Genomic DNA, 17,963 nt, shown 5'->3' on the forward strand with positions numbered 1-17,963 from the left:
TATATTTTTAGTTGTTGATGGACATTTATTTATTTACACAATGCCTTTATTTATTTATTTTTTTATGTAGTGCTGAGAATCAAACCTGGGTCCCACCTGTACTAAGTGAGCGCTCTACTGCTGAGCTGCAATCCCAGCCGTATTTATGTATTTTTATGTGGTGCTGAGAATCAAACCTAGTACTTTACACATGCTAGGTGAGTGCTCTACCACTGAGCCTCAGCCCCAGCCCTTATTCTCTGATTTTTGATTGGCTTTTTGTTCCTTCCTGCCTCTAATGTCCTTGCTTACAAAATGAAAAGATATGTGGATCATACTATCTTTCAATTGCTTTTAATGAGTTATCCCTTACACATTTTAAAATTAACTTATTTATTTTAAGTATAAAATTCAGTGATTTTTAGTAAGTTTGCCAAATTGTGTACCCATCACTGTATTTAGTTTTAGAATATTCCATTCATCTCAATAAGATCCCCAGCTATAGATAACAACTGATCTATTTTCTATCTCCATAGATTTGTCTTTTCTGGAATTTCATATAAATGGATTTGACCATGATTTTTTGAAATTTAACCTACATTTTCTAAAGGACTCTTGAGGTGAAGAAGACTTTATAAATTCTTGTTTTTATTAAAAGGGCAATTGTTGATATTATGTTCTCTGTAGTTGGTACTCCAAAAACTTTGGCTAGAATACTTGGTATAACTTTGGGATTTGGATTAAAATTCCCTGGAGCAGGTAGAGCAGCTCCTACTCTTTCTAGTAAGATTTTAGAAGTATTGGGATGTGTTGGGACACTCACTGGAATGTACTACATAACAAATAGTAAGTAAATTATAGTACTAAAGCACCTGGAGCTGTCAAAGTGTGTTTTGACTATCTTATCAGAATATCCAAATAGCATACCAACATAGATGATTGCCAAAGAGTAGAATGAGACAGCTGATATCAGTATAGTGCTTTCTTGGCCATCTGTTCATGAACAAAGAAATAATATCATTGATATCCTAATTTGTTCATTACACATACTACATGTATTGAATAATCATGCCATATCCAATAAATATGCATAAACATTATGTGTCAATTAAAAATAAATAATTAGGTCTGAGAATGTAGCTCAGTGGTAGAGCACTTGCCCAGCATGTGTTTGGTCCTGGGTTTGATCCCTAGCACTATAAAAAATAATTAAAATTTATATACTCTTTTGAGAGATGACCACACTCAAAATTGTTATCAAATTGTGGTCAACATTTTTTAAACCTAAGAATTTTTATTGTTATTAATGTTTAACTTCTTGGACTAATAGAAATTATTTTTTTTCTAATGTAATTTAAGTTTTTCACATCTATTAAGGTCAGCCCTCTCCTAAAATTGATCCCAAACCTGTTCTAATTTTTTTTTTCTTTCAGTAAGGACCTAGTTACACTGTAGATGAAAGAAAACTTGGTTAGTCATTGCTTGTAGTTATTGTGAGCTGGCCATTTAAACCTTCCATTTAAGTTAGACTTCATTTTAGGAAACTTGTTTTTTTTTTTTTTTTTTATAAGTTTACTTAGGGCTGGAATGAATCTTTCGTCAAACCTGGCATAAATTAAAGTCAACTCCTTTTAAGCCTAAAATAATTATTCCTAAAGAGAGATGTATATCATCTCCTTATGTCCTCTTACAGGATTAGTACTTGCTTAGTTTCTACTAGATAGTAGCCTTACTGGCCAACCATTTAGAGTTACAAATGATGTGTTGTGATAACTTTACAAGTTACCATATTTAAAAAACATGTAATGCATACTCTCCTCCCAAAAATTACTGAAAAAAAGAACTTATTCTTTCATTTATGGAATGAGTCATTAAAACATGAATTTTAAGACAAAAAATATGAATTGGAAAGCTCCTTGGTGACTCTTGTCACAACCTATATTTTATGTATCTAAGTATCAAATTCCTTCCTGCAAACTGATATTTTTGGACTAACCCATCCCTCAGCACTATTCTATTCACATTGCCATATGTACTTACACTGCTCCTCATCAGGTATGTCTCAACTTGACACCCTCAGCCGAGAGTCCCCCCCCCACTTCCTTTCCTTCCCACCAAGTGTATTACTTTTTCAGAGATTTCATCTCACAAACCGGCATTGCACAACAGCTTTCAAGTGCCTGTATCTGTAGACTTACAGGTCTTTGGGATTACACTCTGGTCTAAGTATAATCATAGAGTTTTAAGAGAAGATTGTTCTTTTAAAAATATTTTTAGTTGTAGATGGACATAATACCTTTATTTTATTTTTTTATTTTTACATGTTGATAAGGATCAAACCCATTGTCTCACAAATGCAAGGCAAGTGCTCCACCACTAAGCTACAACCCCAGCTCAAGAAGCTTGTTTTTTTTTAATAGATAATTGAGAAATTTTATTTTATATGAAAATATTTACATTTGGAAAACTAATTTTTATTGGTTATTTTTAGTTATACATGAAAGTAGAAGCCATTTTGATATAATTATGCAAACATGGAATATATTTCATTCTAATTAGGACCCCATTCTTGTGGATGTTGGGGATTCACTATGGGGTATTCATATGTGTACATAGGAAAATTATGTCAGATACATTCAAGTGCCTTTCCTTTCCCTATCCCTACTCCATTCTCTTCATTCCCCTTTGTCTAATTTACTTAATTTCTATTCTTTCCCCTGCTACACACTTATTGTGGGTTAGCTTCCATATATCAGTGAAAATATTCAACCTCTGGCTTTTGGGGACTGGCTTATTTCACTTAGTGTGATAGTCTCCAGATCTATCCATTTACTGGGCAAATGTCATAATGTCATTCTTCTTTATGACTAATATTCCATTGTGTATATGGCTGAATAATATTTCATTGTGTATATATATATCATTTTTTTTCTTTATCATTCATCTGTTGAAGGCTACCTAGGTTGGTTCCATATCTTAACTATTATGAATTGAGATATTGTAAACATTGATATGGCTGTGCCACTATAATATGCTGATTTTAAGTCCTTGGGTATATACCAAGGAGTGGGATAACTGGTTCAAATGGTGGTTCCATTCCAAGTCTTCTGAGAAATCTCCATACTGCCTTTCAGAGTGGGTGCACCAATTTTCAGCAATGTGTAAGTCAATATTTTCCCCCAATCTCCCCCAGCGTTGTTACTTGTATTCTTGATAATTGCCATTCTTACTGAAGTGAAATGGAATCTCAGTATAGTTTTTTTTAAAAAAATACATGACAACAGAATGCATTATAGTTAATATTACATGTATGGAGCACATTTTTTCATATCTCTGGTTGTATATAATGTATATTCACACTGATTAGTGTCTTCATACATGTACTTTCTCCTTATATTAGAGAAAACATTTGGCATCTAATTTTTTTTGGATTGGCTAACTTCACTTAAATTATCTTCTCTAACTCCATCCATTTACCTGCAAATGCCATAATTTTATTCTCTTTTATTGCTGAGTGATATTCTATTGTGTATATATACCACATTTTTTATCCATTCATCTACTGAAGGACACCTAGGTTGGTTCCACAGTTTAGATATTGTGAATTGTGCTGCTATAAACATTGATGTGGCTGTGTCCCTGTAGTATGCTATTTTTAAATCCTTTAGGTATAGACCGAGGAGAGGAACATCTGGGTCAAATGGTGGTTCCATTCCCAGTTTTCCAAGGAATTTGCAGTCCCACCAGCAATGTATGAGTGTACCTTTTTCCTCATATCCTTGCTAACACTTATTGTTGTTTGTCTTCATAATAGCTGCCATTCTGACAGGAGTGAGATGAAATCTTAGAGTAGTTTTGATTTGCATTTCTCTAATTGCTAGAGATGAAATTGCTATAGATGTTGAACATTCTTTCATGTATTTGTTGACCAATCATATTTCTTCTTCTGTGAAGTATGGGTTCAGTTCCTTTGCCATTTATTGATTGGGTTATTTGGTTTTTTGATGTTAAGTTTTTTGAGTTCTATATCTATCTATCTATCTATCTATCTATCTATCTATCTATCTATCTATCTATCTCCTGGAAATTAATGCCCTATCTGTAGGCTTTCTCTTCACATTCATGATTGTTTCTTCTACTGTGAAGAAGCTTTTTAGTTTGATGCCATTCCATTTATTGATTATTGATTGTACTTTAGGAGTCTTGTTAAGGAAGTCAGAACCTGAACTGATCTAGTCTGCACAGGGTTTCTGGTCTAATGTGTAGGTCTTTGGTGCACTTTGAGTTGAATTTTGTGCAGGGTGAGAGAGAGGAGTTAAATTTCATTCTACTACATATAGATTTCCAGTTTTCCCAGCACCGTTTGTTGAAGAGGCTACCTTCTCCAATGTATGTTTTTGGTGCCTTTGTCTAATATGAGGAGGACTGTATTTATGTGGGTTTGTTTCTGTGTCTTCCATCCTGTTCCATTGGCCTTCTTACCGGTTTTGGTGCCAATACCATTCTGTTTTTGTTACTATAGCTATGTTAGTATAACTTAACATCTGGTATTATGATGCTTCCTGCTTTGCTTTTCTCACTAAGGATTGCTTTGGCTAATCTGGGCCTCTTATTTTTCCCAATGAATTTCATGACTGCTTTTTCTAGAATGTTGTTGGCGTTTTGATGGGAGTTGCATTGAATGCATATAGCACTTTTGGTACTATGGCCATTTTGACAATATTAATTCTGCCTATCCAAGAGTATGGGAGATCTTTCTATCTTCTAAGGTCTTCCTCAATTTCTTTCTTTAGTGTTCTATAGTTTTCATCGTATAGGTCCCTCACTTCTTTTGTTAGATTGATTCTATTATTATTATTATTATTATTATTATTATTATTGAATCCAGGGCCTTGTGCATGTGAGGCAAACACTGTACCAACTGAGCTATATTCCTAGCCTATTTTATTATTTTTTGAAGCTATTGTGAATGGGTGGTTTCTCTGATTTTCTCTTTCAGCTGATTCATTGTTGGAGTATAGGAGCACAATTGATGTATGGGTGTTAATTTTATATGCTGCTACTTTGCTGAATTCACTTATGAGTTCTAGAAGTTTTCTGGTGGAGTTTTTGGGCCTTCTAAAAGTAGAATCAGGGGCTGGGGCTATAGCTTAGTGGTAGAGCACTTGCTTTGCATGTGTGAGGCACTGGACTCGATCCTCAGCACCACATAAAAATAAATAAAGATATTGTGTCCATCTACAACTAAAAAATATTTAAAAATAAATATAGAATCATATCCCCAGCAAACAGAGATAGTTTGAGCTCTTGTTTTCCTATTTGTATTCCTTTAATTTCTTTCGTCTAATTGCTCTGGCTAGATTTTCAAGGACTATGCTTAATAGACGTGGTGAAAGTGGGCATCCCTGTCTTGTTCCTGTTTTTAGAGGGAATGCTTTCAGTTCTTCTCCATTTAGAATGATGGTGGCCTTGGTGATTGTCATATATGGCTTTTACTATATTGAGATATGTTCCTTCTATTCCTAGTTTTTCTAGTGTTTTAAATATGAATGAATGTTGTAATTTGTCACATGCTTTTTGTGTTATCTATTGAGATAAACCTGTGATTTTGTCTTTAAGCCTATTTATGTGATGTATTACATTTATTTATTTCCATATGTTCAACTAGTCTTGCATCCTTGGGATGAAACCCATGTGATCATGATGTGCTATCTTTTTAATGTGTTTTTGTATGTGATTCGCCAGTATAAAGAATTTTTGTATCTGTGTTTATCTGGGATGTTGGACTGAAGTTTTATTTCCTTGATGAGTCCTTGTCCAGTTTTGGTATCAGGGTAATACTAGCTTCATAGATTATGCTTGGAAGAGTTCCTTCCTTTTCTATTTCATGGAGTAATTTGAAGAGGATTGGTATTAGTTCTTCTTTAAAGGTCTGGTAGATCTCTACTGAGAATCCATCCTGGGCTTTTCTTTGTTGGTAGGCTTTTGATGGCTTCTTCAATTTTCTTACTTGAAATTGGTCTGTTTAAATTTTCTATATCCTCCTGATTCAATTTGGGTATGTCATATATCTCTAGGAATTTGTCAGTGTCTTCAAGATTTTCTAGCTTATTGGAGTATAAATTTTCAAAATATTTCTGATTATCCTATTTCAATAGTGTTTGTGGTGATATTTCCTTTTTCATCACAAATTTTAATAATTTGAGTTTTTCTCTTGGTTAACTTGGCTAAAGGTTTATCAATTTTGTTTATTTTTTTTCAAATAACTAACTTGTTTCATTGTTTTTTTTCATTGTTTTTAAATCTCAATTTCATTGATTTCGGCTCTGATTTTAATTATTTCCTATCTTCTATTGATTTTGGTGTTGAATTATTTTTCTCTTTTTCTAGGGCCTTGGGATGTAATTTTAGATTATTTATTTGGTACCTTTCTGTTCTTTTAATGTATGAGCTTAATGATGAACTTTCCTCTTAGAACCACCTTCATAGTGTCCCATAGATTTTTCTATGATGTATCCCTGTTCTCATTAACTTCTAAACATTTTTTCATTTCACCCTGATTTCTTCTCCTATCCATTCATCATTTAATAGTGAATTATTTAGTATCCAGCTTAGAGCAGTTTCTGTTTTTTTATCTTATTGTTGATTTTTAATTTTATCACATTATGATCTGGTAGAATACAGAGTATTAACTCTTGCTTTATGGCCAAAGACATGTTCTGTTTTAGAAAATGTTCCATGTGCTGCTGAGAAGAAAGTGTATTCAGTCATTGATGGATAAATAATGCTATATATGCCTGTTAAGTCTAAATTATTAATTGTAATTTTTAGTTCTATGGTTTCTTTATTAAGTTTTTGTTTGGAAGATCTATCTAGTGATGAGAGAGCCATGTTAAAGTCACCCAGTATTATAATGTTTTGGTCTATTTGATTCTTGATATTGAGAAGGGTTTGTTTGATGTACATAGGTATTCTTTTTTGGGGGCATAAATATTTGCAGTTGTTATTTCTTGTCATTGTATGACTTCCCTTCTTGATCCCTTCTGATTAACTTTGGCTTGAAGTCCACTTTATCTGTTATGAGACTAGAAACCCCTGCATGTTTACATGATCCATGTGAGTTATGTTTTTTCCCCATCCTTTCAATTTCAGTCTGTGGATGTCTTTGCCCATGAGGTGAGTTTCATGGAGACAGCATATTGCTGGGTCTTGTTTTTTAATCCAATATACCAGCCTATGTCTTTAAAAAAATTTTTTTGGAGTTGTAGATGGACAGAATGCCTGTATTTTATTTATTTATTTTTATGTGGTGCTGAGGATGGAACCCAGTGCCTCACACATGCTAGGCAAGCGCTCTGCCACTGACCTACAGTCCCAGCCTCAGCCTATGTCTTTTGATTGTTATTATTGAGAGATGATTTTTTCTTGTCATTTTGATTTATTTCTAGTTTTTAAGTTGAATTGGATTTTCCTTTGATTGACTATAATTCTGTATATTCATCCCTCTTGCTAGCATTGCTTATCAGCTTTTAAGTGCCTGTTTTGCAGACTTACAGGTCTTTGGCATTACTCTCTGTCCCAGGTATAATCATCAAGTTTTAAGAGAAGCTTGCTCTTTTCAAAAAAATCAATCTCATTTTTCCTATGAGTTTGAGAAGGTGATAATGTCTAATCCCAGCATGGAGTAAAATTGTTTGATAGGTACAGGATAGGAAAATTGAATAATAGGATCTTTTAAAGAATATTTTTTACTATTTTATATAATTTATATAATGATTTTAAGATCATCAGAATGAAATTTATTAAAATGTTAATTCCAAATTTGGTATGCATTTATTTTTTATAATCTACAGAATTGTACTTCCCCTTGGTTACATAGATAATATAGAATTGACTATATTAAATGGTTTAGAACAAGATTATAACTTGCAAAATCAGACTGTGATAAAACCTTCACTCTTTCCGTTTCACGTTTTCCATTGCTTCTTTTGATATTAATCGAAATATTATCGTTATTTTAATATGTAAGACCTAATTTATGCCTTTAAAATAGCATGAAAGATGAAGAACAAAAGATGTACTATACACAAAGGTCAAAATAATAATACCATTTTTATAAGATTCAGATTCCTTTATGTTTAGGCTGACAGGTATTAATTTCCTGAAGATATCATTCAGCATCTTTGGGGGAGGTATTTTGTGTTGTCTGTTTAGCTGTTTCTTTTCCTGTGGTGATGCTAGTTGGTTTTTATTTTAAAAAAACTCATAAATACATGTATGACTCCTGCTGGAGAGAACAGTTTGTTTATCTTTCAAGCCCTCTTTTTAAAGCATATAAACATACATTAAATCTGTTTTATAAAAACAGAATCATTGCATACAATTTACAAAGAACTTGCTGTTTTCTCTTAAGTATACATCTTTGTGCATCTATTCATCTCAGGAAATACAGATTATTAAATAATCCTTTTTGGATGAGTATATTTTCCTTTACATGAAGAACTCTTTTACATTTTTTCTTTTTTTTGAATCTAATAGTTACTATTTTCGAGTGAATTAACTGATAAAATGGATCTTTTAATAGTATCATTAATTTTCAGCTTTTCTGGGGGAAGGATTTTCTTTCAGATAATGTTTTTATTCTCAGATGAAGAAAATGAAAACATTTGGCTGTAAAGAATGCCACCCAAGGGGCTGGGGTTGGGGCTAGGGCTGGGGCTCAGGCTCAGGCTCAGCCATAGAGTGCTCGCCTTGCATGTGCAAGACCCTGAGTTTGATCTTCAGCACCACATAAAAATAAATAAGTTAAGTAAAGGTATTGTGTCCAACTACAACTAAAAAATAAATATTTAAAAAAAGAATGCCATCCAAGATCCAATATGTAATCTTTCCAGTGTTCTCATTGATAGTGATGCCAGAGATATTTTGTGATTGGGCATGGTTTTCCTCTGCAGTGTTAATTTTACCCTCACAAGGGCTAACAGAGAATGGGAATTGTTGTAAGAATCCTTGTGCCTAAAGAGAAACTGAATTTTATGAAAATCTAGTACAGACATTGGTGTGGCACTGTTACTTCAAGAAAATTCTCAGGATTTGTGCATAAGGCAGCTTTAGGGATTGCCTAAATCAAATCTTGTAAAAATGTAGTTCAGTTGTTTTTCATTTATCTGCTTTTTCTCTTTTTAAACTTCCCATTGGTTTCATTATCTATTTTGCTGCCTTCCTATTTTACCTTATTTCTAATTTATTATTTACTTACTGTCTCTTATTGCTGTCTCATATCTTTTCTCTGTCTTTTTAACTCCCTCTACCCACAACTTCCTTCTACATTTTAGGAAATATTTTTCAGTTTCTGATTCTTGTTTCTGAAAGTTTTTCCATGTTTCTACCTAGAATCAGATTCTCCCATAATTTTTAAAACTGAGATTCTATCCCATTTTATCCCTGTTTGATGAGAGCTTTTTGTGCTATACCCTTCCAAAGGTAGTAGCATATGGGATGGCTTCCTGTACTATGTATGCCCATCCCTGGCCCAATGTGAACCAGGAACAAAAGACAGAACCTATTCCCTTAGCAAGAACTGGGGAGGCCAGACTCTCTTAAAGCAGTGCATGTGTCATGCATCATCATTTCCATATTTATCTAATGTAGCCATTAACATAAAAGCATTACTAATTGAGAAAGCATGGGTAATATAAAACAAATAATTGCATACATGTTATATTTTTATAACAAATTTCATGTTATAGAAGTAGTATTTAATTATAGGAACATTTTGAAAATATGAAGAAAATAAAACATTGCCAGTCCCCAGCAGCCACAATTTCTGTACATTATTCTTTAAGTTCTCGATGTATAGTAAGAATCAAAAGTGCTGTCAAAGTTCAGAAAAACAATACAAAACTATGAGTAGGTGAGAAGTGGGTGATAAACATGGGGAACAAAGAAGTTAAGTTAGGCTATGAAGTATACTTAGGATTTCATCTATTAGATGGCAAGGTGTTCTGTAGGGATGCAATGGAAAAAGATGTACAAAAGAGGTCTGGCCTATAGATAAAACTTTAATAGACTTTCCCTATTGGGTTTGCAAAGATGTATGCCTATTTTAGGTATGATATAGAGAAATAGTCACTTTCCCCTGTTGATAGGAATGTATATTGGCAAAGTCAACTTGGTAGGGCAGTTTCACGTGATATATTAAAATTTAGAGCATTCTTACCCTTTCATCTAGCAATTTCATTTGTAGAAGTTAAATACACAGATAGTCATATAAGTATGCAAAAAATGTACAGAGATTTTGCATAAATTGTTATTATCCTTTCCTTGAAAGTTTAGTAAAACTTACTAGTGAGGTCATCAAGATCTAGAGTTTTTCTGTGGAAGAGTGTTGAGGATTTATTTAGTTTCTTTAATTTTATGGGGCTAGCTAAGATATGGGTTTTTTCCCAATGAATTTATGTAGGAGTTTTAGTTTTCATCAGGAAGGTTAATCCAGATACCTGGCCTGTCATATATCACTTATATTATAACAGAATTAAGTTAAAATCCACAGACTTAAGTTCAAATTCATGTCTTAACAAATGACTTTCTGGTTTTTAACCTTGAATGATCAAGGCTTAAGTGAAACAAGTTCTCATTTCTTACTAACATTGTATATTTTGTTTTCCAGCTACAACTTCAACAACTACCACCACCACTGTTACCACCAATACTACTACCACAATTACAAGTGGCTTTAACCTGAATCTAAGACCACTGACATCCCCTGGGATTAATAACACTGATCCAGTCAGTGTTTCTTCTGTACCTCTTACTTCAACTGTTAAGTAAGCTTATTTATTTGAAAATTCCTTTTGTGTTTCATTTTATCATGTACAAGGCATAGTTTGCTTGTATAGCCTTAGAAAATACTAGAAAGTTAGATATATGAGTTTTTGAAACACAGAACAATTTCTGTAATTTAGGAAGCTGAATAACCAAGGGCCTTCTGAATACCATTATAATACAATTATTAATATTACTAATAATAGCAACTTTTATTGTGCAGTTACTCTGTTTAGTAAGATAACAGTGCTTTAAAAATATCATGATTTAATCCTCACAATAACCTATGAGATAGACATTATTTTTGTTCCCATTTTATAGATGAGAAAACTGGAGCACATAAAAATTTTATAATCTGCTTATAGTCAGGTACTAGGTAACAGTTGAGCCAGGATTAAAATTGAGACAAACTCTAGAGTCTATATTCCTACATACTTTACAAAATATCCTGTATCTCCTTATTTTTCCCCCAACAATAACATCTTGTAAATACTATAGTATAAGTGTCATAACCAGCATATTGATATGGATGTAGTCAGGATATGAAATGGGTCCTTCACTACAAGGATTCCTCCTGTCACCCTTTTATAGCCACATTCACTACCCCTCTCCTTTCCCTTACCCTGGGCAACAATTAATGTGATCTTCATTGCTGTTATCAGGATATTTCAACAATGTTACACATTGCTGATTGGCTCTTTTCATTCAGCGTAAATCCTTGACACCCCCGCCAAGTTTTCATGTGCATCAATCAATCATTTGTTCTTTTTTATTTCTGAGTGGTACTCTATGGCATTGTTGTATATCACTATTTAAACATTCTTTCACCTGTTGATGGATATCTAGGTTGTTTCAGTATTTTTGGCTACTATGAGCATAGCTGGTAAAAACATTCATGTACAGGTCTTTTTGTGAACATATAACTCATGTCTCTAAGATGAATGCCTAGGAATGCTGATTCTGGGTGGTTTGAAAGTTTTTATGTTAATTTTTTAACTAGCAATCTCTTTTTCAGAGTGGCTGTGTTATTCTACATACTTAACAGCAATGATTGAGTGATAGAGATTTTACATATTCTTGTCAGGGTTTGTTGTCACTATTTTTTATTTCAGCCCTTCTGATAAATGTGATGTGATACCTTATTGTAGTTTGAATTAATATTTCCCTGATCACTAAAGATGTAGATCATTTCTTTAAGTATATGTTTTCTATTGTTATGTCCTCTTTGGTGAAGTGTCTATTCATATCTTTGTACATTTTCTACTTTTGTTATTTGGTTTTTTATTGTTCAGTTTTGAGAAGTTGTTATGTAGTCTAGATACCAGTCCTTTGGCAGATATGTGCTTTTAGTTTCAATTATAAGAAAACACTTTGTCTAGCTCTAGTTCTCAAAGTTTCTCCTCATTTATTTTTAAAAATTAATCTCACATCTTTTCCCATTCTTCTACTTTCAACCTGTCTGTCCTTATCTTTGAGGTGAGCTTCTTGTGGATAGTATGTTGTTGGATTTTTTTGTTGTTGTTTGTATTATACTGGACATCTAACACAAGGGTGCTTTACCACTGAACCACATCCCCAGCCCTGCTTATATATATATTTTTTTTATTTTGAGACAGGTTCTCACTAATTTGTTGAGGCTAGCCTTGAATTAGCAATCCTCCTTTCTCAGTCTCCCAAGTCTGGTAACAGGCAGGTGCCACTGCAGCTAGATTTTTTTTTTAATCTACTCTGCCAATCTGCCTTTAAATTGGTATATTTAGCACATTGACATTTAAAGTAATCATTGATAAGTTGGGTTTAAGTCTGATATTTTATTATTTGTTACTTTTGATTTTTATTCTTTTGATTTTCTTTTTTTAAAACCTGGAGAATGATAATAATAAAACAGGTAATATTTGTATATTAAAAGTTAGCTGGGCACTGTGGTGCATGCCTGTAATCCCAGACGCTTAGGAGGCTGAGGCAGGAGGATGGATCATGAGTTAAAAAGCCAGTCTCAGCACCTGTGAGATGATAAGCAACTCAGTGAGACCCTGTCTCTAAATAAAATACAAAATAGGGCTGGGGAATATGGCTCTGTGGTTGAGTGCCCCTGAGTTCAATCCCTAGTATCCAAAAAAAAAAAAAAAATTCCAGGAAAAGGGGCTGGGCTGTATGTAGCTCAGTGGTAAAGCTCCTGCCTCATACGTATGAGGCACTGGGTTCCAGCCTCAGCACCATATAAAAATAAATAAAGATATTGTATCCACTACAACTAAAAAAAATATTTAGGAAAAAAAAATTCCAGTAAAAGAGGAAGAGAGAACAGGACTAAAAGCATATTCAGGAAAGTAAAATTTGAAAAGTCCCCAACCTTTTGGGTTGTTTGAATATTGTGATGGTTCTACCTTGTTCTATTTATAGTGTTTTTTAATATATTGCATTATATAATTTTTATATAATATATGTATATATAATTTTTTTACTCAATGCTTCTGTACATGGGTTAACTTAACTTATAATAATCTAGTGACACTATAACTTTACCACTCTGGTTGAAATGTAAAAACCTTACTTCTATTTAGTTCCTTTTACCCTCCTTACCTTTTATATGTAGTTGTCTCAAGTATTTCTTCTGTGTACACAGAGTATAGTAACGCATGGGGTTACATTTTTATTTGACTCATGAAATATCACGAAGAACCTCAATAGAAATAGAATAGTATATTTACTGTAATAGAAATAGTATGGTAATAGAAATAGTATGTAGTATAGTAATAGAAATAGAATAATATATTTACTTTTCTTTTTACTTATTTTGATGAGCTTCTTTCTTTTATATGATGTTCCAAGTCTTCTGTTTTTATTTCCGTTCAGTTTAGCTAATCTTTAAGGGTCAGTTTATTAGTAACAAATTAATTTTACTTTGTATGAAAATATCTTTATTTTCTCTTAATTTCCAAAAGACATTTTCATTAGATACGGAAGTCATTAGTCAACACATTTTTTTTTTTTTTTTATCTTTTTGGTGCTTGAAAAATGTGCTACTTACCTCTAGCCTCCATAGTTTTAGACAAGAGATCAGCTATCACTCAGATTGTTTCCTTCCAAGTAATGCATTTTTTTCCCATTCCTGTTGCTTTCAAGATTTTTTTCCTTTGTCTTTAGTTTTCAGAAACGTAATTACTTTGTGTCTTAGCATGGATTTGTTTGAGTTTTTCTGTTTGGGGTTCATTCAACTTGAATCTCTGCATTTGTATCTTTTGCCAAATTTGGAGGACTTTTCAGCCTGTTTTTTCCTGAATACAGTTTTAGTTCTGTTCTCGCCTTCTTCTTTTTCTGGAATTTTTAATATATGACTGTTACCTCCAGCCCTTGAGACTCCCCCCGCCCCCACTTTTTCTTGCCTGTGTTCTCTTTATTGTTTTATAAATTCTAATTACCTGTCCTCAAGTTCAGTGATTGTATCCTCTGTCAACTCTACTAATATCAAACTCTTAAAGTGAGCTTGTCATTTCAGTTGTTTTATTTCCAGTTCTATATTTTCCATTTTGTTTTTTTTTAATAACTTGTATTTCTTTGTGGTGCTGAGGATCAAACTCAGGGCCTCGCATATGCGAGGCAAGCGCTGTACTGCTGAGCCACAACCCCAGCCCCTGTTCAAAGCTTTTTTATGGTTACTTTAATTTTTTTCATATAATTCCAACATTTGATACATCTTAATGTTGGCATCTGAGTTGTCTTTTCTCTTTCAAGTTATGATTTTCCTGGATAGTTATATAACATAGTTTTTATTATGTCCTTGACATTTTGTATAATATATTGTGTCCTATTTATATCTACTTTTCTGTTTTTTGCTACTTGGGTTAAACTTAGGGGTACTTTACCACTGAGCTATATCACCAGCCCTTTTTTATTGTTTATTGTGAGACAGGGTCTCACTAAGTTGCTTAGGGCCTTGCTAAGTTGCTGAGGTGGGCTTTGAACTTGTAATTCTCCTGCCTCAGCCTCCCAAGCCTCTGGGATTACAGGTGTGCACCACTGCACCCAGTTTATATCTACTTTTTTTATTAGGTAGTCCCTTTGTTGAGATATAGTGCAAAGAATGGGTGTGCTTTTTGTTTAGCTTCTCACTGGACCTTATTCACACCACCTCAGCAGAAATGGAACACTGACTCACTTACAGTGTCTCAGTGCACATGGTTGATGTGGAAATTCAATACCTCCCTTAGCTCCACTGACTTATTCTCCATGAAAGTGATGTACTGCATCTGCATTTTAGCACTTCCTTGCCTCTTAGTGGGGATGTAAACTCTGGGTCCTGGAGCCCCCAGATCAAGGGGAAGTAGACTGACTCATATTAAATAATTGATATAGGGGGAATCAGAATTTCAGCTTCTTATTGCACCCCACTGACATAAGGGGAAGGAAGAAGAAGGATGCCAGTTACTCATCCTCATACCACTTCATTCAGCATCATCGATGCTGTGTTGGCATGGAGACTTGGCTCTTAGTGTGTACTGCTGACACAAGTCTCATGGAAGAAGGGACAGATTGCTGATTAGCTTGGCTTTGCCCTGCCTCTTTCAGTCTTGCTTTTGCCAGAGGGTGTGGAGGTCAAGCTCCCCCTAAGCTTTGCTGACCTCACAGGTGATAGAAATTGGAGCCCTTACTATCCTCAAGTTGCATAGCTTGTTTAGTCTTAATAAGGCCAGGTAGATGTAAAGGTTAGGTTCCCTACTATGTCCCACTGACACCAAAGCAAGTGGTAAAGTCTAATGGTGACTAATCCTACTCACTATGCCACATTAAAGTCTTATTGTTGCTGGGTGGGGATTTAGATTTATCTTGCTATATTGGATCCCACCAAAAGTGGGTGGTGAATTGGGACTCTGTCTGCTTTTGCCAGACAGGGATTTGCCAGTTACCCTCTTCCTGAGCCCAGCAGAGGAATCAGAGCATGACCTTGCATTTTTTCTCAGTGGATCAAAGATCTCAGCTGGATAATCAGCCTTTTTGATACCACTTGGCAGGGGAATTGGAGTTTGTCATGGTTCCACCTGGTATGGGTGGATACACATTCTTTCATGAATTCTACTCAATATAAGGAATGGGTTACTTTGACTAAGAGCTAGGGAGAAAGAGTCCTATTTCCCTGGCCACACCCACCCAGAAAGGAACTTCATCTTGCTGAGCTGAATGAGGAAAGAGAGATCACATTGTGGTACAGACTTTCACTTTTCTTATTGTGATTTTGCATATTTATTAATAAACCTTTATCTTGCTATATCCCCTTAGGATAATTTCCAGAGATTTCAAATGGTTGTTGTTAAGTCATCCTTACCCTTTATGTTTTTTTGTTGGGGAGCAGGTATGAGAAACTTCTCACATGCTAACTGCTTCTCTAGACTTCTTGTGCTGTTTTTAAAATATGGTCATAAGTATGATAATATGGTCATTCTGCTTTCTTTCATTTATTTAGTTCAATAGTAACTCCAGTGATGACATATGGTCAGCTGGATGGTCTGATAAACAAGTGGAGTCTTGAGCTAGAGGATCAAGAAAAGTATTTTCTTCGTCAGGCCACTCGAGTCAATGCTTGGGACTGCACATTGATGGAGAATGCTGAGGAGGTAAGAAGATATTCTCATTAATCTACCTGCATTGTGCAAATATTTGCAGATGAACACAAGAGAATAGATTTATGTTTTGTGGTTAATTTTGTATTGCAATGTTGGCAAGCAGCTTAAAAATATTTTCCTTAGGTAATAAGTGCCCTGAAATAGGAAATGTTTTATATTTAAAGTGTATATGAGAAAGTTAATATTGCCCTGATGTTATTGAGTAAATTCAAATATTCTATTTTCTTCTTATTTCTCTTTAAAGATTTCTATTTTACATGGAGAAGTGGAAAAAGTGAAACTGGATCAGAAAAGGTAGAACCTTACATTTCTTTGGTTGAGGAACAAAAAACTATCTTTTTGTTCAGATTTTCCCCTTGTTGTAGTTTATTGATATTTATTTTGTTATTCTGAGTTCCTTTCATTGATTCTTCTATTGACTTGTTTTATTCAGATTGGAGCAAGAATTAGATTTTATCCTGTCACAGCAGAGGGAACTAGAAGATCTTTTGACTCCTTTAGAGAAGACTGTGAAGGACCAAAGTGAGTCTGTTTATCTGCAGCATGAAGATAAGGAGTATGAGAGGATGTAAGTAACTGAATAAAGGTTGAGGAATGGGGAAGAAGTTACCTACTATGAGAGTGTTCATAAAGCAGGGAAAAATTGAATCAGAAGGCAGAGATTAAGTATTAGTAGAAGAGGAGATGTTCTTACAGTTGACCTTTATCAAGTTGTTTGACTATTTTGTGGGTTTTTTTTTTTTTCAAAAGCTCGAAAATGAAGAAATCGTTTTGGCTATTTTGTTTTATAGTATTCTGTGCACTGTTATTAATCTCAATCTAATGTATGCCCACTGTAAAGTTTATATTTGTCAAGTTTGTTCTTAAATTTAGAAATATAAATTTTATGTGTGTGGTGTCATAGTATTATAGAATATTTATGGTCTCCTATTATATTGACTCGTCTAAACCTAATGTTCATGCAATTGCTTTAGTGATGAATTATTTGCTATTTTAAAGGCAAATTTGTTAAACTGGGGGTAAACTATATGAGTTTCAAAAATGGAATGATTTTTTTGTCAATGTCTCAGGGTAGGTATATTTACTGTACTATTTAGTCTTTACCTTCTGTCAGTTCATTGCCAGTGTTCCAGAGTAACTTTATCTCTGGAACTGAGATTTAGTAATCAGTCCAATTTAAAGAGTGTAAGGAGACTTTGAATGAATGTACTATACAATCTAAATTGATACTATTTTATTGATGGCTTGTTAGTGAGTTAAGACTGAGGTGCTTTTGTTCAGGCTGGCCTTGAACTCCTGGGCTCAAGTGATCCTCCTGCATCAGCCTCTGAGTAGCTCAGATTATAGGTGCATGCTATTGCACCCAGCTAAGCTCATTTTTAAAAAGGCTTTCAAGTTAACTTTTTTTGTAGGGACATTAAATGTGGTAAGTACAGCTAATTTGTACTGACCCTAATTCTATTTCTTCTTTTGTATTTCAGCCTTTGTTGATCAATCCTTTCCCTCTCCCCCCGCCCATCTCCCTTTCCCTCCCTCCCT

General features: G+C 34.0%; 1 protein-coding gene across 3 annotated transcripts in view; it reads left to right on the forward strand.

Moving 5' to 3' along the window:
* Nup62cl (nucleoporin 62 C-terminal like) overlaps nucleotides 1–17,963 on the forward strand; it is a 75,179-nt gene that overhangs the window by 26,278 nt on the left and 30,938 nt on the right. For all 3 annotated transcript variants that reach the window (XM_048796932.1, XM_048796934.1, XM_048796933.1), the window contains 4 exons: nucleotides 10,649–10,805; nucleotides 16,265–16,415; nucleotides 16,669–16,718; nucleotides 16,858–16,992. In XM_048796932.1, the coding sequence (XP_048652889.1) occupies nucleotides 10,649–10,805; nucleotides 16,265–16,415; nucleotides 16,669–16,718; nucleotides 16,858–16,992 (493 nt within the window). The remainder of the gene's footprint in view (nucleotides 1–10,648; nucleotides 10,806–16,264; nucleotides 16,416–16,668; nucleotides 16,719–16,857; nucleotides 16,993–17,963) is intronic.

Source organism: Marmota marmota, unplaced genomic scaffold (genome assembly GCF_001458135.2).
Source record: "Marmota marmota marmota unplaced genomic scaffold, marMar, whole genome shotgun sequence".
NCBI classification, from domain to species: domain Eukaryota; kingdom Metazoa; phylum Chordata; class Mammalia; order Rodentia; family Sciuridae; genus Marmota; species Marmota marmota.